Source organism: Thamnophis sirtalis, unplaced genomic scaffold (genome assembly GCF_051295495.1).
Source record: "Thamnophis sirtalis isolate CommonGarterSnake01/CBP01778 unplaced genomic scaffold, rThaSir2_p1.2 scaffold_6, whole genome shotgun sequence".
Classification (NCBI taxonomy): domain Eukaryota; kingdom Metazoa; phylum Chordata; class Lepidosauria; order Squamata; family Natricidae; genus Thamnophis; species Thamnophis sirtalis.
This window is the reverse complement of record NW_028261386.1, coordinates 31,905,399-31,921,451: the sequence shown is the minus strand read 5'-3', so window position 1 is coordinate 31,921,451 and position 16,053 is coordinate 31,905,399. Positions and strand designations below refer to the sequence as shown.

At 35.5% G+C, this 16,053-nt stretch overlaps 1 protein-coding gene across 1 annotated transcript in view; it reads right to left on the bottom strand.

The window, feature by feature from the left end:
* The window catches only part of CCDC88A (coiled-coil and HOOK domain protein 88A), a 74,123-nt gene that overhangs the window by 8,596 nt on the left and 49,474 nt on the right, over nt 1-16,053 (bottom strand). Inside the window, 8 exon segments of the mRNA XM_087717510.1 lie at nt 48-251; nt 1,537-1,620; nt 5,209-5,423; nt 6,515-6,607; nt 8,745-8,890; nt 11,283-11,469; nt 13,704-13,847; nt 14,011-14,288. Of these exon segments, the coding sequence (XP_087573636.1) occupies nt 48-251; nt 1,537-1,620; nt 5,209-5,423; nt 6,515-6,607; nt 8,745-8,890; nt 11,283-11,469; nt 13,704-13,847; nt 14,011-14,288 (1,351 nt within the window).

Genomic DNA, 16,053 nt, shown 5'->3' with positions numbered 1-16,053 from the left:
AGTGTTGCTAACACAGCCACACCACACCGAAAAGTTTCTACCTATACCTTTATTATTAAGCAACTGCTTGGATCTCAAGCCTGCAGCAGAGTTGACAGTTGTAAAGTTGATGGATGTAGTAGAGAAGGCCATAGATCCCAATTCTTTTCTCCTTTTACCCGTGGATATATCATCAGGACCTTCCAGATGCTCAGAACTACCTATCCATTGTCCTCCTGCTAAGACCATGGACTGCATCAGGTCATTCATTGCTGGGATGCAAATGAAAGCAAATGAATCAGCATGATTCAATGATTTTTTTTTGCATTGTAAAATGCTTCACATTTATCTCTAATTATCATACTGAAAGGTACATTCCATGTTCATATATGTTACAACATGCATTTGGCTGAATGAATGAAAAATGTTAAAAAGCAAGGCTTTCTTGTGCAGATGATTGTAAATGTTTTTAGCTGCCATGCTTGTGCTGGAATGCTACATAAATATACATAGGAGCTCTGATGTTGTAATGATAAATGTAATGAACAGGGTAAGATGAGCACAAGTGCTTATATAAAGTCAGTGCTGGCAATGATAAGGGGCCCTTTATTGTGCAGGCTTCTATATGGATAGATAATTGTGCATAACACTAGAGAGAAGGTTCTAAATCAAATGTGCTCTATAACAGCTATCTACATATTGAATCCTTAACTTAAAAATAAAATAATACACTGGCAAAAACTTGCCATCCTGTTTCCCACTTTTAGAAACTAGTAAAAGATAAACAAGCTACTATTTATGTTTAGACAGGTTTTAGTTTAAAAATACCCCAAAGAAAATATGGCTTTATAAGACTTATAACAATTTTTAAAAATGACATTCACTTTGCAAATGTGTGCCTGCTACCTAGTTACCCATATGAATTTAATGCACATATGCTCAAATGCACATAGAGGTGTTCCTTGCTTAACCACTCATTCAGTGAACTTTCAAAGTTTCAATGGTGCTGAATAAATGGTACTTATGATCAGTCCTCAAAGTTCCAGCCATCACACTAACTTCTGGGCATCTAGCAATTGAGGTCACGTGATTGTCATTTGCTATCCCTCATTGCCAGGTTCCAACAAGCAAAGGAAAGCTGGCAGGAAGTCGCAAATGGCCATCATATGACATTCACTTAATCTGGGCTTGCTTAACAAAAATAATCAGAAGTACAGGAACTACATCATTAAGTGGCATGGTCATGTGACATTGTGCTTTATGGCCATATTACTTAATGATGGAAATTCCAGTCTCAATTATCATAGCTAATGGGGAACTACCTGTAATTTCCATAACGTGAGCATATAAATGTATCTTCAATTTTGTGTTATTTATAGAGTCCTATAATTATGTACATTTGGTGTCAGTGTTTAGAAACATTGCTTCAGCTCCTTGTATAAAGCAGGACTTGCAGAATAGAAAAAAACAGTGCAGTCCAGGAAAGGGTTAGGAAAAGTTAGTAATAGATGCCAGTGTAGCCATTTAAAAAGAAGCTGAACTTTCATAAAGTCTTACACATGGAGCGACGGTAGAAGGCCTTCATTTTGTCTTTTTCCTTCGGTCTGTTCCTCAAAAAGGGCAGTCTTTTCAGTGCAACCACTTTTATGTCATAGCATAAGGAAAAACAGAAACGGTAAATGAAAGATAAGGGGAGAAGAACAGATGTTAAATGTTGAAACTAAGGACAGAAATGAATGTTTGAGTTTCCACTAGGTGCAATTTACTATCAGCTATTAATTTCATGTTGCTGAATGACAATGAAATATGAAACCTTCATAGTGAAACTTTTAAAATATCCAGAAACCCTGGAAATCCTGTGTGAGGAACAAAAAGATTTTCCATTGTTCAGGATTATTAAATGTCTCAAAAACCAATCTAACAAAACCCAAACAAAACACTAATTTTGAGACGGAAAGAAAGTTAAAAATCACCATATAGGTTTTTTTGAGATTGAAAAACATTTTTTAAATGCTAATTTGGTTTATTAAAGATCTTTGAGCTTTGTTCTTACTTGCTACTAAATTGTGGCTGCAGTTTTTTTTAATAATTTAACTGTTCATTTGAGCCTGTTTTATTTCAGCAAATTGTTGTGTATACCAGTTGCAAGGTTCACTTTTTAATATAATGTCAAGGTTCACACATTGCACTAAGCCATAATCTGCTCTGTTTTTGCCTTAATTAATGCATGGATCAGGGTCAGAGAATAAAAGATATTTTATTCTTAGACAGTAAATTGTTTGAAACTATTTGCTGTTGGCTTCATTCATTATGTTAAGTGTAACATGATTTCATTATGGCTTAGTGTGATATATGAATCAAGCTATTGTAGTTTATTTCCTTATTATTTATTTATTTATTTGTTTGCTTATTATTAAATAAATATGCTACTGATTCTCGTGACCCTGGGTGGTTCACCAGCAAAGGTAATTTCCCCCTCTATAAATCATGGTTAACAAACTTTGATATAGCATGTTGTATAAACTCAACAACTGCATCTGATAATAATGAACAAATGTAAATATATACTATATAATTTCCTGGCTTAGTCCCAATTTTCTTTGTGTTCTATCAAGTATCCATTCCACATGGACACAAGACAAGGACCAATAAAAATAGGAGGGGAAAAATCAGGGATTGGCCAAATGAGCCAAGATTACTATGTTCATCTGCAAAACAGCTTTAATATGTCCATCTTTTTCTATTAGTCTCAGTTAAAACAAGTTAAGCATGACCACCGTATACTATCCAATCAAGAAAGGAAGTGTAAAAAATTGTAAACAATCCAATAGACTGTCATCTTACATAATAACACTTGCATATTGGGGCAGGGTATGCTATCATTCAGAAAATTGATACCATAACAACAAAAATCTCAAGAAAAATATGACAGCAAAGTGATGTTAGAATCAAGCAGAAAGTATATTCAAAAACAATTTTAAATTCAGTGTTACAGAAGGATTTTACATGGATCTCTTATTCCAGATTTGAAATCCTATGCAAGAGGACTTGGTAACTAGAAAATAATTTTTTTCAGTATGGGTTTATTCCAGTCCAAACACAAAGCATATATGTAAATTATTAAGCTCAGAAAAATAATGAGAAAAATCAAAATGATGTTCAATAACATTATCTTCTAAGAAATTCTATATGATACCATAATCTTAGAAAATTTAATCTTTATTTATGACCTACTTTTTCTATTTTCATATGCACTGCATTTTTCAGATTTTGCTGGAGTAAAGAGTAGAAAAAATTGCCAGGAGTTAAGTACGAATTTTTCCTGTTTACTAATTCCAACTCTAACTGTCTCTCTCTCTCTCATCTAAAGAAAACAAGGACTGAATACTTCTCGTTATTATTTCCATCTAGAACTCCATTCTAACACTTCAATTCTGAATATGTGTTTGTAGTGTGATTCACTGCAGACAAGATGGAATTTGTATTGATTCTAGGAACTGGAACTCACAATTCAGCTGCTATACAGCAATAAGAACTGATAATCTGTAATGGTGAAGCTGATAAGGAGCCTATCTCATCCATTCTACAAATGATACCAAGGAAGGAGAGGTAAAAAGTGAACAAAGTCACTCAAATCTGTATTATAAATATACTGTACCTCATAAGAGAGTACACTCAATCAAGCAGTACACAAAAATGCAGGTCAGAATGTAACTATAAATCACAAGCTAACTATTATAAACCTACTATAAGGAAAAGTATTATTTCAGTTTTGCTGAGATGCATATAGAGTGAAGAGAAGCTTCGGTATTTGTTATCTGAAACACCTAAAATGATACCAAATTGTCATTAATATAAAACTATAAAACCTAAGAACATTTTCTGTTCATTTAAAAACAAAACATTACTTAAAATGTTTGTATAGAAATATAAAAATTAAAAGGCAGAGGCGCTACATTTACAACTTTTAGCAGTAGGTAAAAACTTCAAGCTATTAGTCTTATAAAATATATATTGTATTTTTCTTACTTTATTAATGAAAAAAACTACTTTTGTGAATTAAATCAACAAAGAAATATTAAAAACTCATACATTCCAACAATGCAATATTTGAACTGTTTTGGTACAATTCAAATAGCTTGAGAATTCTGAACAATGGCCATCAAAGTGTAATGGTCATAGACTGGGTTATGAAAATAAACAATACTTAAGCAATGTGTCTCATTCTCCAATTTTATACATCCCACTGAGTTTACTATTTAAAGGTCTTAACATTGGTAAGTCTGAATTTCCTTCCTTTGGGGTTTGTGTGCTAAACTGATCCCATTTGCTACCAATATAACTTAACTTCTAAGATCAATCAAAATCAGCCAGTTGCTACTGAGCATATTGTTGTTTTGATGGCAGAGCACAATTAAAAATCTACAAGCAAAATGAATGCCAATTGTTTGTTTCCCTAAATTTACATAATATGCACAGACTGTGACTATTCTTAACTTGAAAGGTAGAAAGGTGTAGTGGTTAACATATTGGACTAGAAATTGGGAGAGCCAAATTGTAGTGCACCCAAGGCCATGGAAACCTTTGGATCAGTTACTCTTTCTCAGTTCAACTACCTCTCAGGGTGATTGTATGGAAAAACAAGATATAGAACCATTATATACATTGCCATGAGCTCCTGAATGAAAGATGGTATATATATGTAATAGGTATATACACATAATAGGTATATATAATTTATATAAATAAATCTCTCATCAATATGCAGCTGAGCTTTGCATATAATATACGTGAACCAAAACATTGTCTCTTCCATGCAATGTTGGGTGCAGGGCTGTACTTTATTAACTTCAGATGGCAGGTTGGTAATGGACATGCAGACAAATAGGATCAACTTTAACTATATAAAAGTTGTTCACAAGGAAGCATTTTGCAGGAAAATCACATGATAAAAATGTCATGAGTGAATGAAAAAACAATATTAGAAAAAAAAGAATTCGGGTAAAGGAGGTACAAATTTCATTAGCCAACTCGTTAATTTCATTTTAAATAGTGAACCCCTGAAAAACATTTAGGAGTATACTCTGCTGTAGAGGTTGCTTCTCTACTATCAACTACATAATAAGAATATTAAAATACTTTAAATCTAGTTTCTTCCCCCCAGTAAATTCTGAACTGAAACATTACAGCAGATACTACTCGCTATTTAAATTTTAAAAAATTACTCACTGCTACTTTTTTTAGTTCCCACTGTCTGGCCATCTTCAAGTGAATTTGAGCCCACAGAGGAACTATCTTGACTATCTTGATGTGGCAACTGAAGAAATCCTTCACTAGATTCTGAGCGGGTTGGTGTCAGAGTCAGAGATTTGAGGCGTTCTCGGTTGACATCTTTCTTTGATTTTATCAATTTCCTCATTTTCAGAGTAATCCAGTTGCCTCTTCTTTTGAAAAAGAAAAAGAATATTAAAGGTTTATACAATCTAAACAGAAACCAGTCAACTGAAACTGAAATGCTCTTCATCGGATGAAATTCTGAAGTTGGGACATGAACATAGGCCTTAAGTCTGTGATGGAGAACCTGTGGCACACGTGGCACGCAGAGCCCTCTCTGTGGGCACGTGTACTGTCGCCCCAGCTCAGAGGCATTTCTTTTGTGAGCTTGTTTCCCTGCAAATGACGAAACAGAAGCTCACAAAAGAAAAAGATGTCACCTCCGGCAGAGGTGCTGTTGTTGGGATATCCTGCCTCCCGCTGGCCAGCTGGTCTTTGGGTCTCTGCTGCACATTTGCAGCATGTTTGTTCATGTGCATGCATGCTCGCCTATGTGCATGCATGCACATGTGCCTTGCAGTTTGGGCACTCAGTGCCTAAAGGTTTCGCCATCACTGCCTTAAGTAGTGTGCTATGGTTTTGGAAAGCCAATTAACTCTGACTGACCTATTTAATGATATTGCATGTTAATGATATTGGATGTTCCTGAGCAGTAACTTCCTTTTTTTTTAAAGTTAGGAATGTATTTAAGCCAAATGATTTCTCCAAATTCAGAAAAATCCTAACTTTGACAACATTAACCTCTTCCAAGGACTATTCTTGAAGAGAAATTTCAAGATATTCCACTTGAACAAAGGCTTTGCCTTCATGGTGAGGAAGCTACAGAAGTATTAAACCATGTTTTGTTATATTGCCTTTATGACAAAGTTTATTGTTACAGATAGTAACTACGCATATTTTTAACTACTTTAATAATTGTTCAATCAATATGATTTTATTTCTGATTCTGAATGAGACATTTTATAATTTTATATTGTACTTGACATCATTGTACTTTAACCACATCATTGTAACTATTTTTATTATGATTTTTATTTGCTGTCTCACAGTTTATGATCTTTTTTGAATTGATAAATAACCAAAATAAATTGATGAAGAAGAATGCTAAATTTAGAATTCATTAACCTTCAAAATTAAAATACAACTTAAACAATTCTCAACAGAATGAAAATGATGCTCATTAACTTAGTAGTCACATTACCTTCTAGGGGGAGATGGTTCATAGAATTTATACTGATCCATAATTTTTTCTTCTAATTTTTCTTTTTGTCTTCTTAATTCATTCAACTTGTCACTATAAAAGAATACATTTCAGAAGGATGTATTTCTACAAAATTGCTTTTTCTTTTAATTTTGTATCTAAATATCTTAGTAATTTTTCATTACAGGTCTCACTTTATAAATACATGTGAAATTGTTTTTTACACAGTAGTTGATCCAGATTACTTCCACGTAGATTTTGCATTATAGAAATGTATTTCTGCAAAAGGGAATTGTAGTCAGGGGCCTTTATATTGTCTTTTATGTTTTTACTGTAAATCACCCAGAATCACTTATTGAGATGGGTGGGGTAGAACTGTGTTAGACAGATAGGCAGATAATAGCTATAGCAATAGCAATAGCAGTTAGACTTATATACCGCTTCATAGGGCTTTCAGCCCTCTCTAAGCGGTTTACAGAGTCAGCATATTGCCCCCACAGTCTGGGTCCTCATTTCACCCACCTCGGAAGGATGGAAGGCTGAGTCAACCTTGAGCCGGTGAGATTTGAACCGCTGAACTGCAGATAGCAGTCAGCTGAAGTGGCCTGCAGTACTGCACCCTAACCACTGCACCACCTCGGTGATTTCTAGCACCAGGCTAGAAATAAAAAACTGTGAAATCTAGTCCAACTTTAGACATGAAAGAGTGACTTTGGGCCAGTCATTTTCTCACAGTCCAACTTACTTCACAGGGTTGTTGTTGTGTGGAAAATAGGAAAAGACTATATATTAGGTTTGTCACTTTGAGTTATTTATAAAAATAATAAAGACAGGATTTTAAAAAATCTAAATCTAAAAATAATGAATCCACAATATGTGCTGTGAAAATATCCCCAGTATAGAACATGGATTCCCCTTTACAACTGTGTGTATGAAAGTTTATGTCTGTTTTAACAAAGCAGTAACTCAGCCCCCCGAAATTAAATCACTTTTTGAAATGTAATTTTTAAAACATATATCGTTCAAAAATTAATATTACCATGTTTTACATTGACTATTCCCCTTTGAAAAAAATATTGCAAATTGGGATTACTCTTTTTCAAAGTAAATACATATGTATCTCATAATTCCTACTTTTACCCCATGGTTCTTGTTTTAGTTTGTGTATTTCTCTTGTCGATATCAAAGGGCGTATCTTAGTTTGACTAAGATGACACCTTCAAGTACAATTCCTTTTGCAGAACAACTGGATCTCCAGTCATGGATGATAGATGAAATCATGCTAATAATGAACGGGGTTGGCATGAAAATTCTCTCCAATCCAGAAGTATTTTATTATTACTGGAATACAGTAGCCATTAAGTATTCACAGCAAGATTCAGATTACATTTTAATGGTATATGCATACATTAAATATAATGTATGTACCTGCGAGACCGCCTACTGCCACATACCTCCCAACAGCCGGTGAGATCCCACAGGGTGGGCCTCCTTCAGATGCCGTCAGCCAGACAATGTCGGCTGGCAGCTCCTCGGAGGAGAGCCTTCTCTGTGGTTGCTCTGACCCTTTGAGCTACCCCCAGAGATCCGGACCTTGCCCACTCTCATGGCTTTCCGAAAAGCTGTTAAAACCTGGCTATTCTGGCAGGCCTGGGGCTGTTGACCTCATTGTTGAGGTCCAGCCCCAATCAGATTGGGTGCATGTGTGATGTTTTTAACTTGTTTTCTTTATTTTTTTTTATTAATTTCTCTTCTTTTCGCTTTGTAAGCCGCTCGGAGTCCTTTGGGATTGGGCGGCCTATAAATTTATTAAATAAATAAATAAAATAATAAATAAATACATAAATAAATAAATGTATTTTTTTAAAATAGTCATTTTATATCCTTTATGTCTTTAGTCAATTCAATTCAAAAGATGTATTTTAAAGAATCTTATTATTCATTATAATAATAAAAACATCAGGGGAAGAAACAGGTTGCTTACAACTTGTCATAAGAAATCTGTCAATTTCTTGAATTGCCTACACAGAATCTGAGTGAGACTCATTCAAATTAATTCAACACTGAATATGCTTTCATAGTAAACATGTGACTAAAATCTGATTGGGTGTTAGTTAGACATTTTTCATTAGTTCTTAACAAAATGTCCCAATAACATTTTCATTATTTTTATTTGTCAGTTCAACAGCAATTATGATTTTGTAGCTGGCTTTCCTGTATTGATACCCACATATATTGCCTTTGCTCAACATGGAAGAGATCTTTGCTTTCCATATTCTGTTCCAAAAGTGTTCTGTTTTGTAGCATTAAAGTCTGTATTTGGTCCAGTAGATGTCTGTTTTCTTCTTCCAAGTTCCCCTTTAGTTGGCTAAGCAACTGTTAAAATGTCCAAACACAACATTTAATGCCAATATTGAGCCAATTTTATTTATATAGTGCAGTTATATAAGACAATTAATGAAATAACAAAAGCTTGCCCTAGAAAATACATTATCTCCATTTACTTTTCTTTTAACCAAAAACACTCTACAAATTCTGTTATCTTTTATCATTTTTTTGGCTATCAGTGAATATATCTAAAATTATAGCCAGTGGGGATGGTATATGGCAAATTTCTTTTTGGAAAATTTCAAGGCATTGTTACATTCAGAATGAAACAATGATTATTTGTCATGAAGATTTCTTATTGTTAGGGATAACAGAAGAATCCAACAATGCTAACACATTCTGTTGTCCTAGAAAGAATAGATTGTAAATTGAATAAATTGACAAACTAGATCTTCATTTATATTTAATTACATCCACAGAGTGATCAACAAAGATCTGTTTAATAAAGGACCAAGGAAAACTGGGAAAATGTTGTTTTTCTTCTTTTTATCCTCTCCTATTTCTGTTATTTCCTCTTTAGGGCAGACATAATTCTTTTCATCTCCTTCCCTAAGGGATTTATTTCACATCTGTTCAAATGGAGCCTATTCTATATAGATCTGGCTTTTCCCAAACATTCTCCAATACCTAATAAAGAGGAAATCCTCCTTCTGAAGCAACATCTCATCTGTATATTGAGAATTCCAATTCTACCTGTCTAATTGGTCCTGTGCATGGAAGAGGTAGCATTTCGGGAGAAAGCTACTCTGGTGGTTCTGGCTTTCATCTTAACCATCTGAATTTAATTACCAGGACCTCCCAACTATATTATAAGAATGCCATTAGTGCCCACAATAACTGCCTCCTCTCAGGCAAATCTAGCAGTCTATTAGACAGTGCATAATACCTGCAACCTTCATACAGGCAGACAAATCACTATGCAGTCAGCAGCAGATACCAAGTAGTCACCACAAGACACATAGTCATCTAAATTCCTAATGATCAAATCATCTGCCACCAGAAGCCACATGACCCTGGGAGAATTTTCAATGAAAGAGGAAACCTGTTTGGACTTTGTGTTTCTTCTAAGAGAGAGGTTCCCTCTTTCTTAGACTGATGTCCTCCTTCCACAGGACCCTTGTTCTCTGAAACAGCCAATGAGCTGTCAACCCTGTGAATGAGATTGCTATTACATCTCCGAGCCCTTCACCTATATATCTTCCTCTCCCTATATTTTTGTAGAACTATCTTTCCCTCAAGGGAATTGTTTCCTGAGCACCAAGAGCTGCTGGCACGAAACATCCACCCATGATTTCTTCCAGTAATCCTTGTTTAACACTCTCCACTTCTCCTCTGTTCTTGTTTCAACAGTTGTGGATTCAAACTTTTACTTTTATTTTTTTAGCCTTCATTTTAATTATTTACTGAGTGCTTCTTCACACATCATTAACAATCTCCTGCTAGACAGATGTTCTTGTCAGAGAGAGGAGTGGTGTAATTATATTCTCCCTCTTGCAACTGAGATGGAAGAAGAATCAGAGAATACATGTTCTCTGTTTCTATTAAACATTGCTTGTTTTCTGGCTATAGCGATCATGAAATCTGTTTTATGCCCTTAAACACAGGAAGAAAGGCAGAAAGCTGAAGAGAAAGACAAAAGATGGCAAAGCGGGGGAAAGGGCAAGAGACCACTACACTAAGTTAAAGTTTTAATATCAAATATCTGCAACTTTCCTGGGATGAATGAATTAAATCTATCATTAGAGGCATTCTCAAACTTAGGAATCTTAACTCTTTATGTAAAGCATAAATTCAATATTTGATTCAATAAGGGAAAATGTATTAAGGCTCTTTATAGTTTTAATATCTTGTAGCAAAAAATACACACGATCAGTATTTTTTTTAAAAAAAAGTTTTAAAAAATTATAAGGGCATCTTGAGGTAGATTCTGGGACTAGAAGTCTCTTTTACAAATAAGTCCTATCTTCTTTTTTTTTTTTAAATAAGTCCTATCTTTGATGCTGGGGTTTGGTGGGGTGAATGGGCAAGTTTTGCTATTCCATCCAGACAGACCACCAGCACATTCTAATCTAACTTGCTCCTAAGCCTTCAGAGCAAAGATCAGATAAGATATTAAAAATCAGCCATCGAAAATATTCTTTTATCTACAGAATCAAAGTCTAAATTCAGTCCCTAATGAAGTTTCAAACTATGTCCTCCCATAAATGTCCTCATAAAATCCTAAAACAGAATAAATTAAAGCCAAGAAACATAGAGACCATATTTTAAAATGTTAAATTATGAATGTTGTAATTCTAATTTACTCACAAATCCATATAAATATACCATATATTTAATTTCACTATAATAAAGTATTATAAGGATAAAATAAACTTCTTACCTCACACTGATTATTTAATTTTGTGTGAATAATATCCAGTTGTTGATATTGTTCTTTAAGTTTAGAAAATTCAGCCTCCAGTCGTGTTTGCTCTAATTTGGAACTGTTGAGTAAAGTTTTTAAATTCTTGTGATCAACCTGAAGAACTTCATTCTCTTTCAAAAGTTGTATATATGTATGATTTAATCTGTAATTAACAATGGTAAAAATGAAATAATATTACAATAAAATTTACTTTCACAAAGAGTCTGTAAACATTGCTGTTTATATATATTTTAAATTTATTATTTTTATAAGCAATTCAAAGCAGCAAGTATACCTAATATTACTTCCCCCTATTTTCCCCATAAAACAACCCTATGAGGTTTGCATCAGAGGTGGTATTCAGCGGGCTCTGACCAGTTCTGGAGAATCGGTAGCAGAAATTTTGAATAGTTTGGGGAACCTCTGACTGGCCCTGCCCCCATCTATTCTCTGCCTCCTGAGTCCCAGTTGATTGGGAGGGATGGGGATTTTGCAGTATCCTTTCCCTAGAGTGGGGAGGGAATGGAGATTTTACAGTATCCTTTCCCTGGAGTGGGAAGGGAATGGAGATTTTACAGTATCCTTCCCCTGCCATGCCCATCAAGCAACACCATGCCCTACAAGCCACGCCCATAGAACTGGTAGTAATTTTTTTTGAATCCTATCACTGGAATACATGTAGTATTGCTCTCAACAACAGAAAGAAAGCATGATTACTAATGCTATAATCTTTTTCTATATATACAATATTTTCCTCATATCTAAGATGAATTTTTATGAATATATATTATAGATGGATTGCAATGTTTTTGAAATAACTCAGGTTTTAACAATGCTTTTGCACTGTGCTAAGTAAAATCCAATACTGCACTAATGGAAATGTCCTGTTTTTTCTTCTCTCCCATTCCCCTTTATTCCTCAAAATCTTCTTCACTGATTTTAAAAATTTCAAAACAGTTTTTGACATATAAATTTGATTTCAAAGCAAGAGAAAGTTATGTTTCTACTGGTTTTAACAATGGAAGCAATTACATCAACTGAAAGACTTCACTGTATTTCAGTTATGATCACGGTCAATTTCAATCTCTATAATACAATATAAACACAGAATCTATACCTTACTGGTTAACCAGTTGCTTAAGAGTTGTTTGAAATTATAGGGGACCTGGAGCAACTTGTAAAGCATTTGTGACTGTCATGTGATCACATTTCAGGTACCTTGCAAATGGCTCACATCTATTGTTAGGAATATAATTCTAACAGTTGGGTTGGCAATTAATCATGCTGTAAAATGTGATTGGTTGCTGTTTTCCTCAATAAGCCATAAGAAGGAGCCAGAACTACTGTTAGCTCTCTCTGTTTCCTTAGATGCTGGGCTGATCTGATCTGAGTGCCGTGAGCTATTTTATGTTTTGCAACTGGTAGCAAACTTTGTGTACCGGACTGATTATATGATTACTGGACTATGTTATTTGGATTATCCCTTAACTGAAAGACGTTGATGACTGTCTTATCCGTGTATGACTTGGACTGTTTGATGAACCCTGATACCTCTATTTCCATGAAAGTAAAAGCCTATTTAAACTGCAGTGTCTCTGTATGCTGGTTTGTGTGTTCTCCAACACAACTCTAACAACGCATCTCTGAACGTACTCGCTCTCCCAACGGGGAGCTTACCTAACATCTATGACTGTTTACAGTGTCCTATGATCATATGACTGTGATTTGCAATTCCCTCCCCCTCTGATTTCTGGCATTTTTGCCAGTTTCTGGCAAGAAATGTTCATTCAGAATAATGGGCTTGCCCTTATGACAGTGGCGTTCACTTAATGACCATAGTGATTGCCACAAACTCAATAAAAGGAATTGGGATACAAATAGTAAACAGCAACTTGGAAAAGAGGATTAGAAATTTTGTTATCAAACATAATTAATTCTTACTTTGAACATGTTATAAAGGTGTAATGTTATTGGATGATATTAGAAATAATTAATCTCATTATGTGGTTGTATTTTTATTTTGGGATACGTCCCGCAAAAGGACATTAAAACAATTATAGTCAAATGAGAATTGTGGGATGTTGATAGTAAGATATATAAAGATTTTTTATTTAAAATATACAATGTGATATGAACTATAAGTAATGACTGTGGAAGAGAAGCACGAAAGTTATTTGTAACCAATTGACACACTTCTACAATATGTAATGAAAGATTATTTTTTGTGTGTTGTGCTTGTCTGCTTAATCAAAAATTTAAAAAATTCTTAAAAAACAATCACCACAAAAAAGGTTGTAAATTAGGCCCATCTCAGCTTATGATTGTAACTGAAAATCTGGTCCCAAATGCAGTTATAAGTCAAGGACTATCTGTAATTCATTAGTATTGCTTTCTCACCTGTCATTTTCTTCACCAAGTTTTTTGTATTCCACTGCTACCATTTCATGTTTCTTGTTTTGTTGAAGCATCTTTTCTTGCTCCACTTTGAGGCCTTTTTCCAATTCCTCTAATTGTACTTTTTGCTGAAGTAATTGACTATATCTGTCAAGTGAATATAAAATTATAAGAACTATTCTCAAATATAAAATTATAAAAATAATTAAGAAAGTATATTCTTTTTTATTAAACTGTTTTATTTCCTAAATCAATGTAAACAATTCTATAGCTTTCCTAATTTAGCTAGATTTAACACAATGTGAATTACCTGTCTTCCAAATCCTTATGTTCTACTTCAAGATTCTTATGTACAGATTTAAGGTTTCCATGCTTAGAAATGAGAGATTCATATTCAACTGCTTGCCGCTCATGAAGTTGTTCCAATTTTTCATGATCTTTGATTAGAGAATCATAAAATGATCTCAGGTCTTCCCGTTCCTTTATTATGGATTCATTTTCATTTTCTAAGGTTGATTGTTGAATCAGTAGCTGTGCATTCTGGTTCATAAGTGATGTGCTTTGGGAATTAATTGTTGAATTCTCCACCTATAATGAAAAAACTTGTAATTAGCTAATGCATAATGGACTCCTTTTAATGTATGAAAAACATGTTTTCTTTGCCATCTTCTTTCAGCTATTTTGACCTATCAATCTTACTATATCCAGCTAGCATGGATCCAAATTTGAGAAGATTGAATTTTGATAACAGAACAATTTTGCACCTTGTTTGCATTACAGAAATGATTTATAGAGGAGAAGGGAAGCCAAAGCCAACAAATATAGCTGCTGGACTCCTCTGTTCTCAAACCTACAAGCTCATTTCCCCCAATTACTCTGTTGGAAGAATTCTTAAAGACAGAAGGAGGACTAAAGAAGAAGACTATCTGCAGAACTACTGGATTCTACATTCCACTGTCCACACAGCCATTGTGACCAAACATGTTCCTCAAATAAGAAGGTCTTTGAAAAGGAAGGCAGGAAAAAAAATCATTGAAAAAGTCTGCTTAACTGAACTTAAACCATCAGGTAAATATAGCAGCCTCCCTGCTGCTCTCAATTAGACACAAAAAAAGTTAGATAAGTAGATGTTTTGCAGAAAATTAGGACGTTGTGGGGAAAAGATATCTAATAGTACCTGGAAGCTTACACCCTAGATCCATGATGATGAACCTATGGCACACATGCCACAGGTGGCATGCGGAGCCATATTTGCCATCACAGCAGCCCTCAGCGCCAGCGCGCATACAAGCACCAGCCAACTGATTTTCAGCCTTACGGAGGACCAGGGGGAGGCCGTTTTTCCCCTCCCCAGGCTTCAGGAAAGCCTTCGGACTCTAGGGAGGGTGGAAAACAGGCCCAACAGGCCAACCAGAAGTTCATTTCTGAACTTCCCATTGGCCTGTTGGGGCAGTTTTTTGCCCTCCCCAGACTCCGGAGGCTTTCCTGAAGTCTAGGCAGGGCGGAAATGGCCTCCCCCCCGGGGGGGGCCAGGAGAGGCTGTTTTCGCCCTCCCCAGGCTTCAGGAAAGCCTCCAGAGCCTGGTGATGGCGAAAATCCCCCCCCCAATGGTGGTGGTCACTTGCGCATGCGCAGGTGGGGGTTGCTCACGCATGTAGAGGTGGGTGGGCCAGCACACACAGTTTTGGCACATCTATAGAAAAAGGTTAGCCATCACTGCCCTAGACAGATTAATTCCCTATAAAACCATTACAAGACTGGTAACATACAAGGTCTGAAAACAGTACGACCATGTCATATTCTGTGAAATGGAAGTATAAAGTCATTTTCAAAGAGCAGAGTCACTCTGGGGTCAGGTAGGATCATTAAGAAGGAGAAAGAATTGCATTGGCATAACGTGGATGTTACAGAAAAAACATACAATCAAATGTCTTATTAGCGTCGCCTGGGCTTCCCGCTGCCCGCTCCAAATACCGCCTGCCGCCCTGGCTCAGCAAGCCACACAGCCAAAACTGCGAGATCGGCTATAAATTGCCCAAGCACCTCTTGTTGGCTCCCAAACGCGCAGCTTAAGTGCTGAGGGTGAGTGGTATGTCCCTCGCAAAGTTCCAGAATTGGCGAATGGGCCTGTGGGTCAAAGCCCTGTGGCCTATGGGCAATAGGGATCCCTGCAGTCCACCCAAATAGTCTAGTCACAGTCAATTGAAGCAAGGGTGATAAAGATAGGTTTTCAGAATTACGAATTAATTGAAATATCATCAACTTCGATGATAACACAACCATCCCAGAGTGGACTGAATTGAAAGCTGGGTGGAGCTACTCACAAGGGCGGGTTATATATGATAGTAATTAG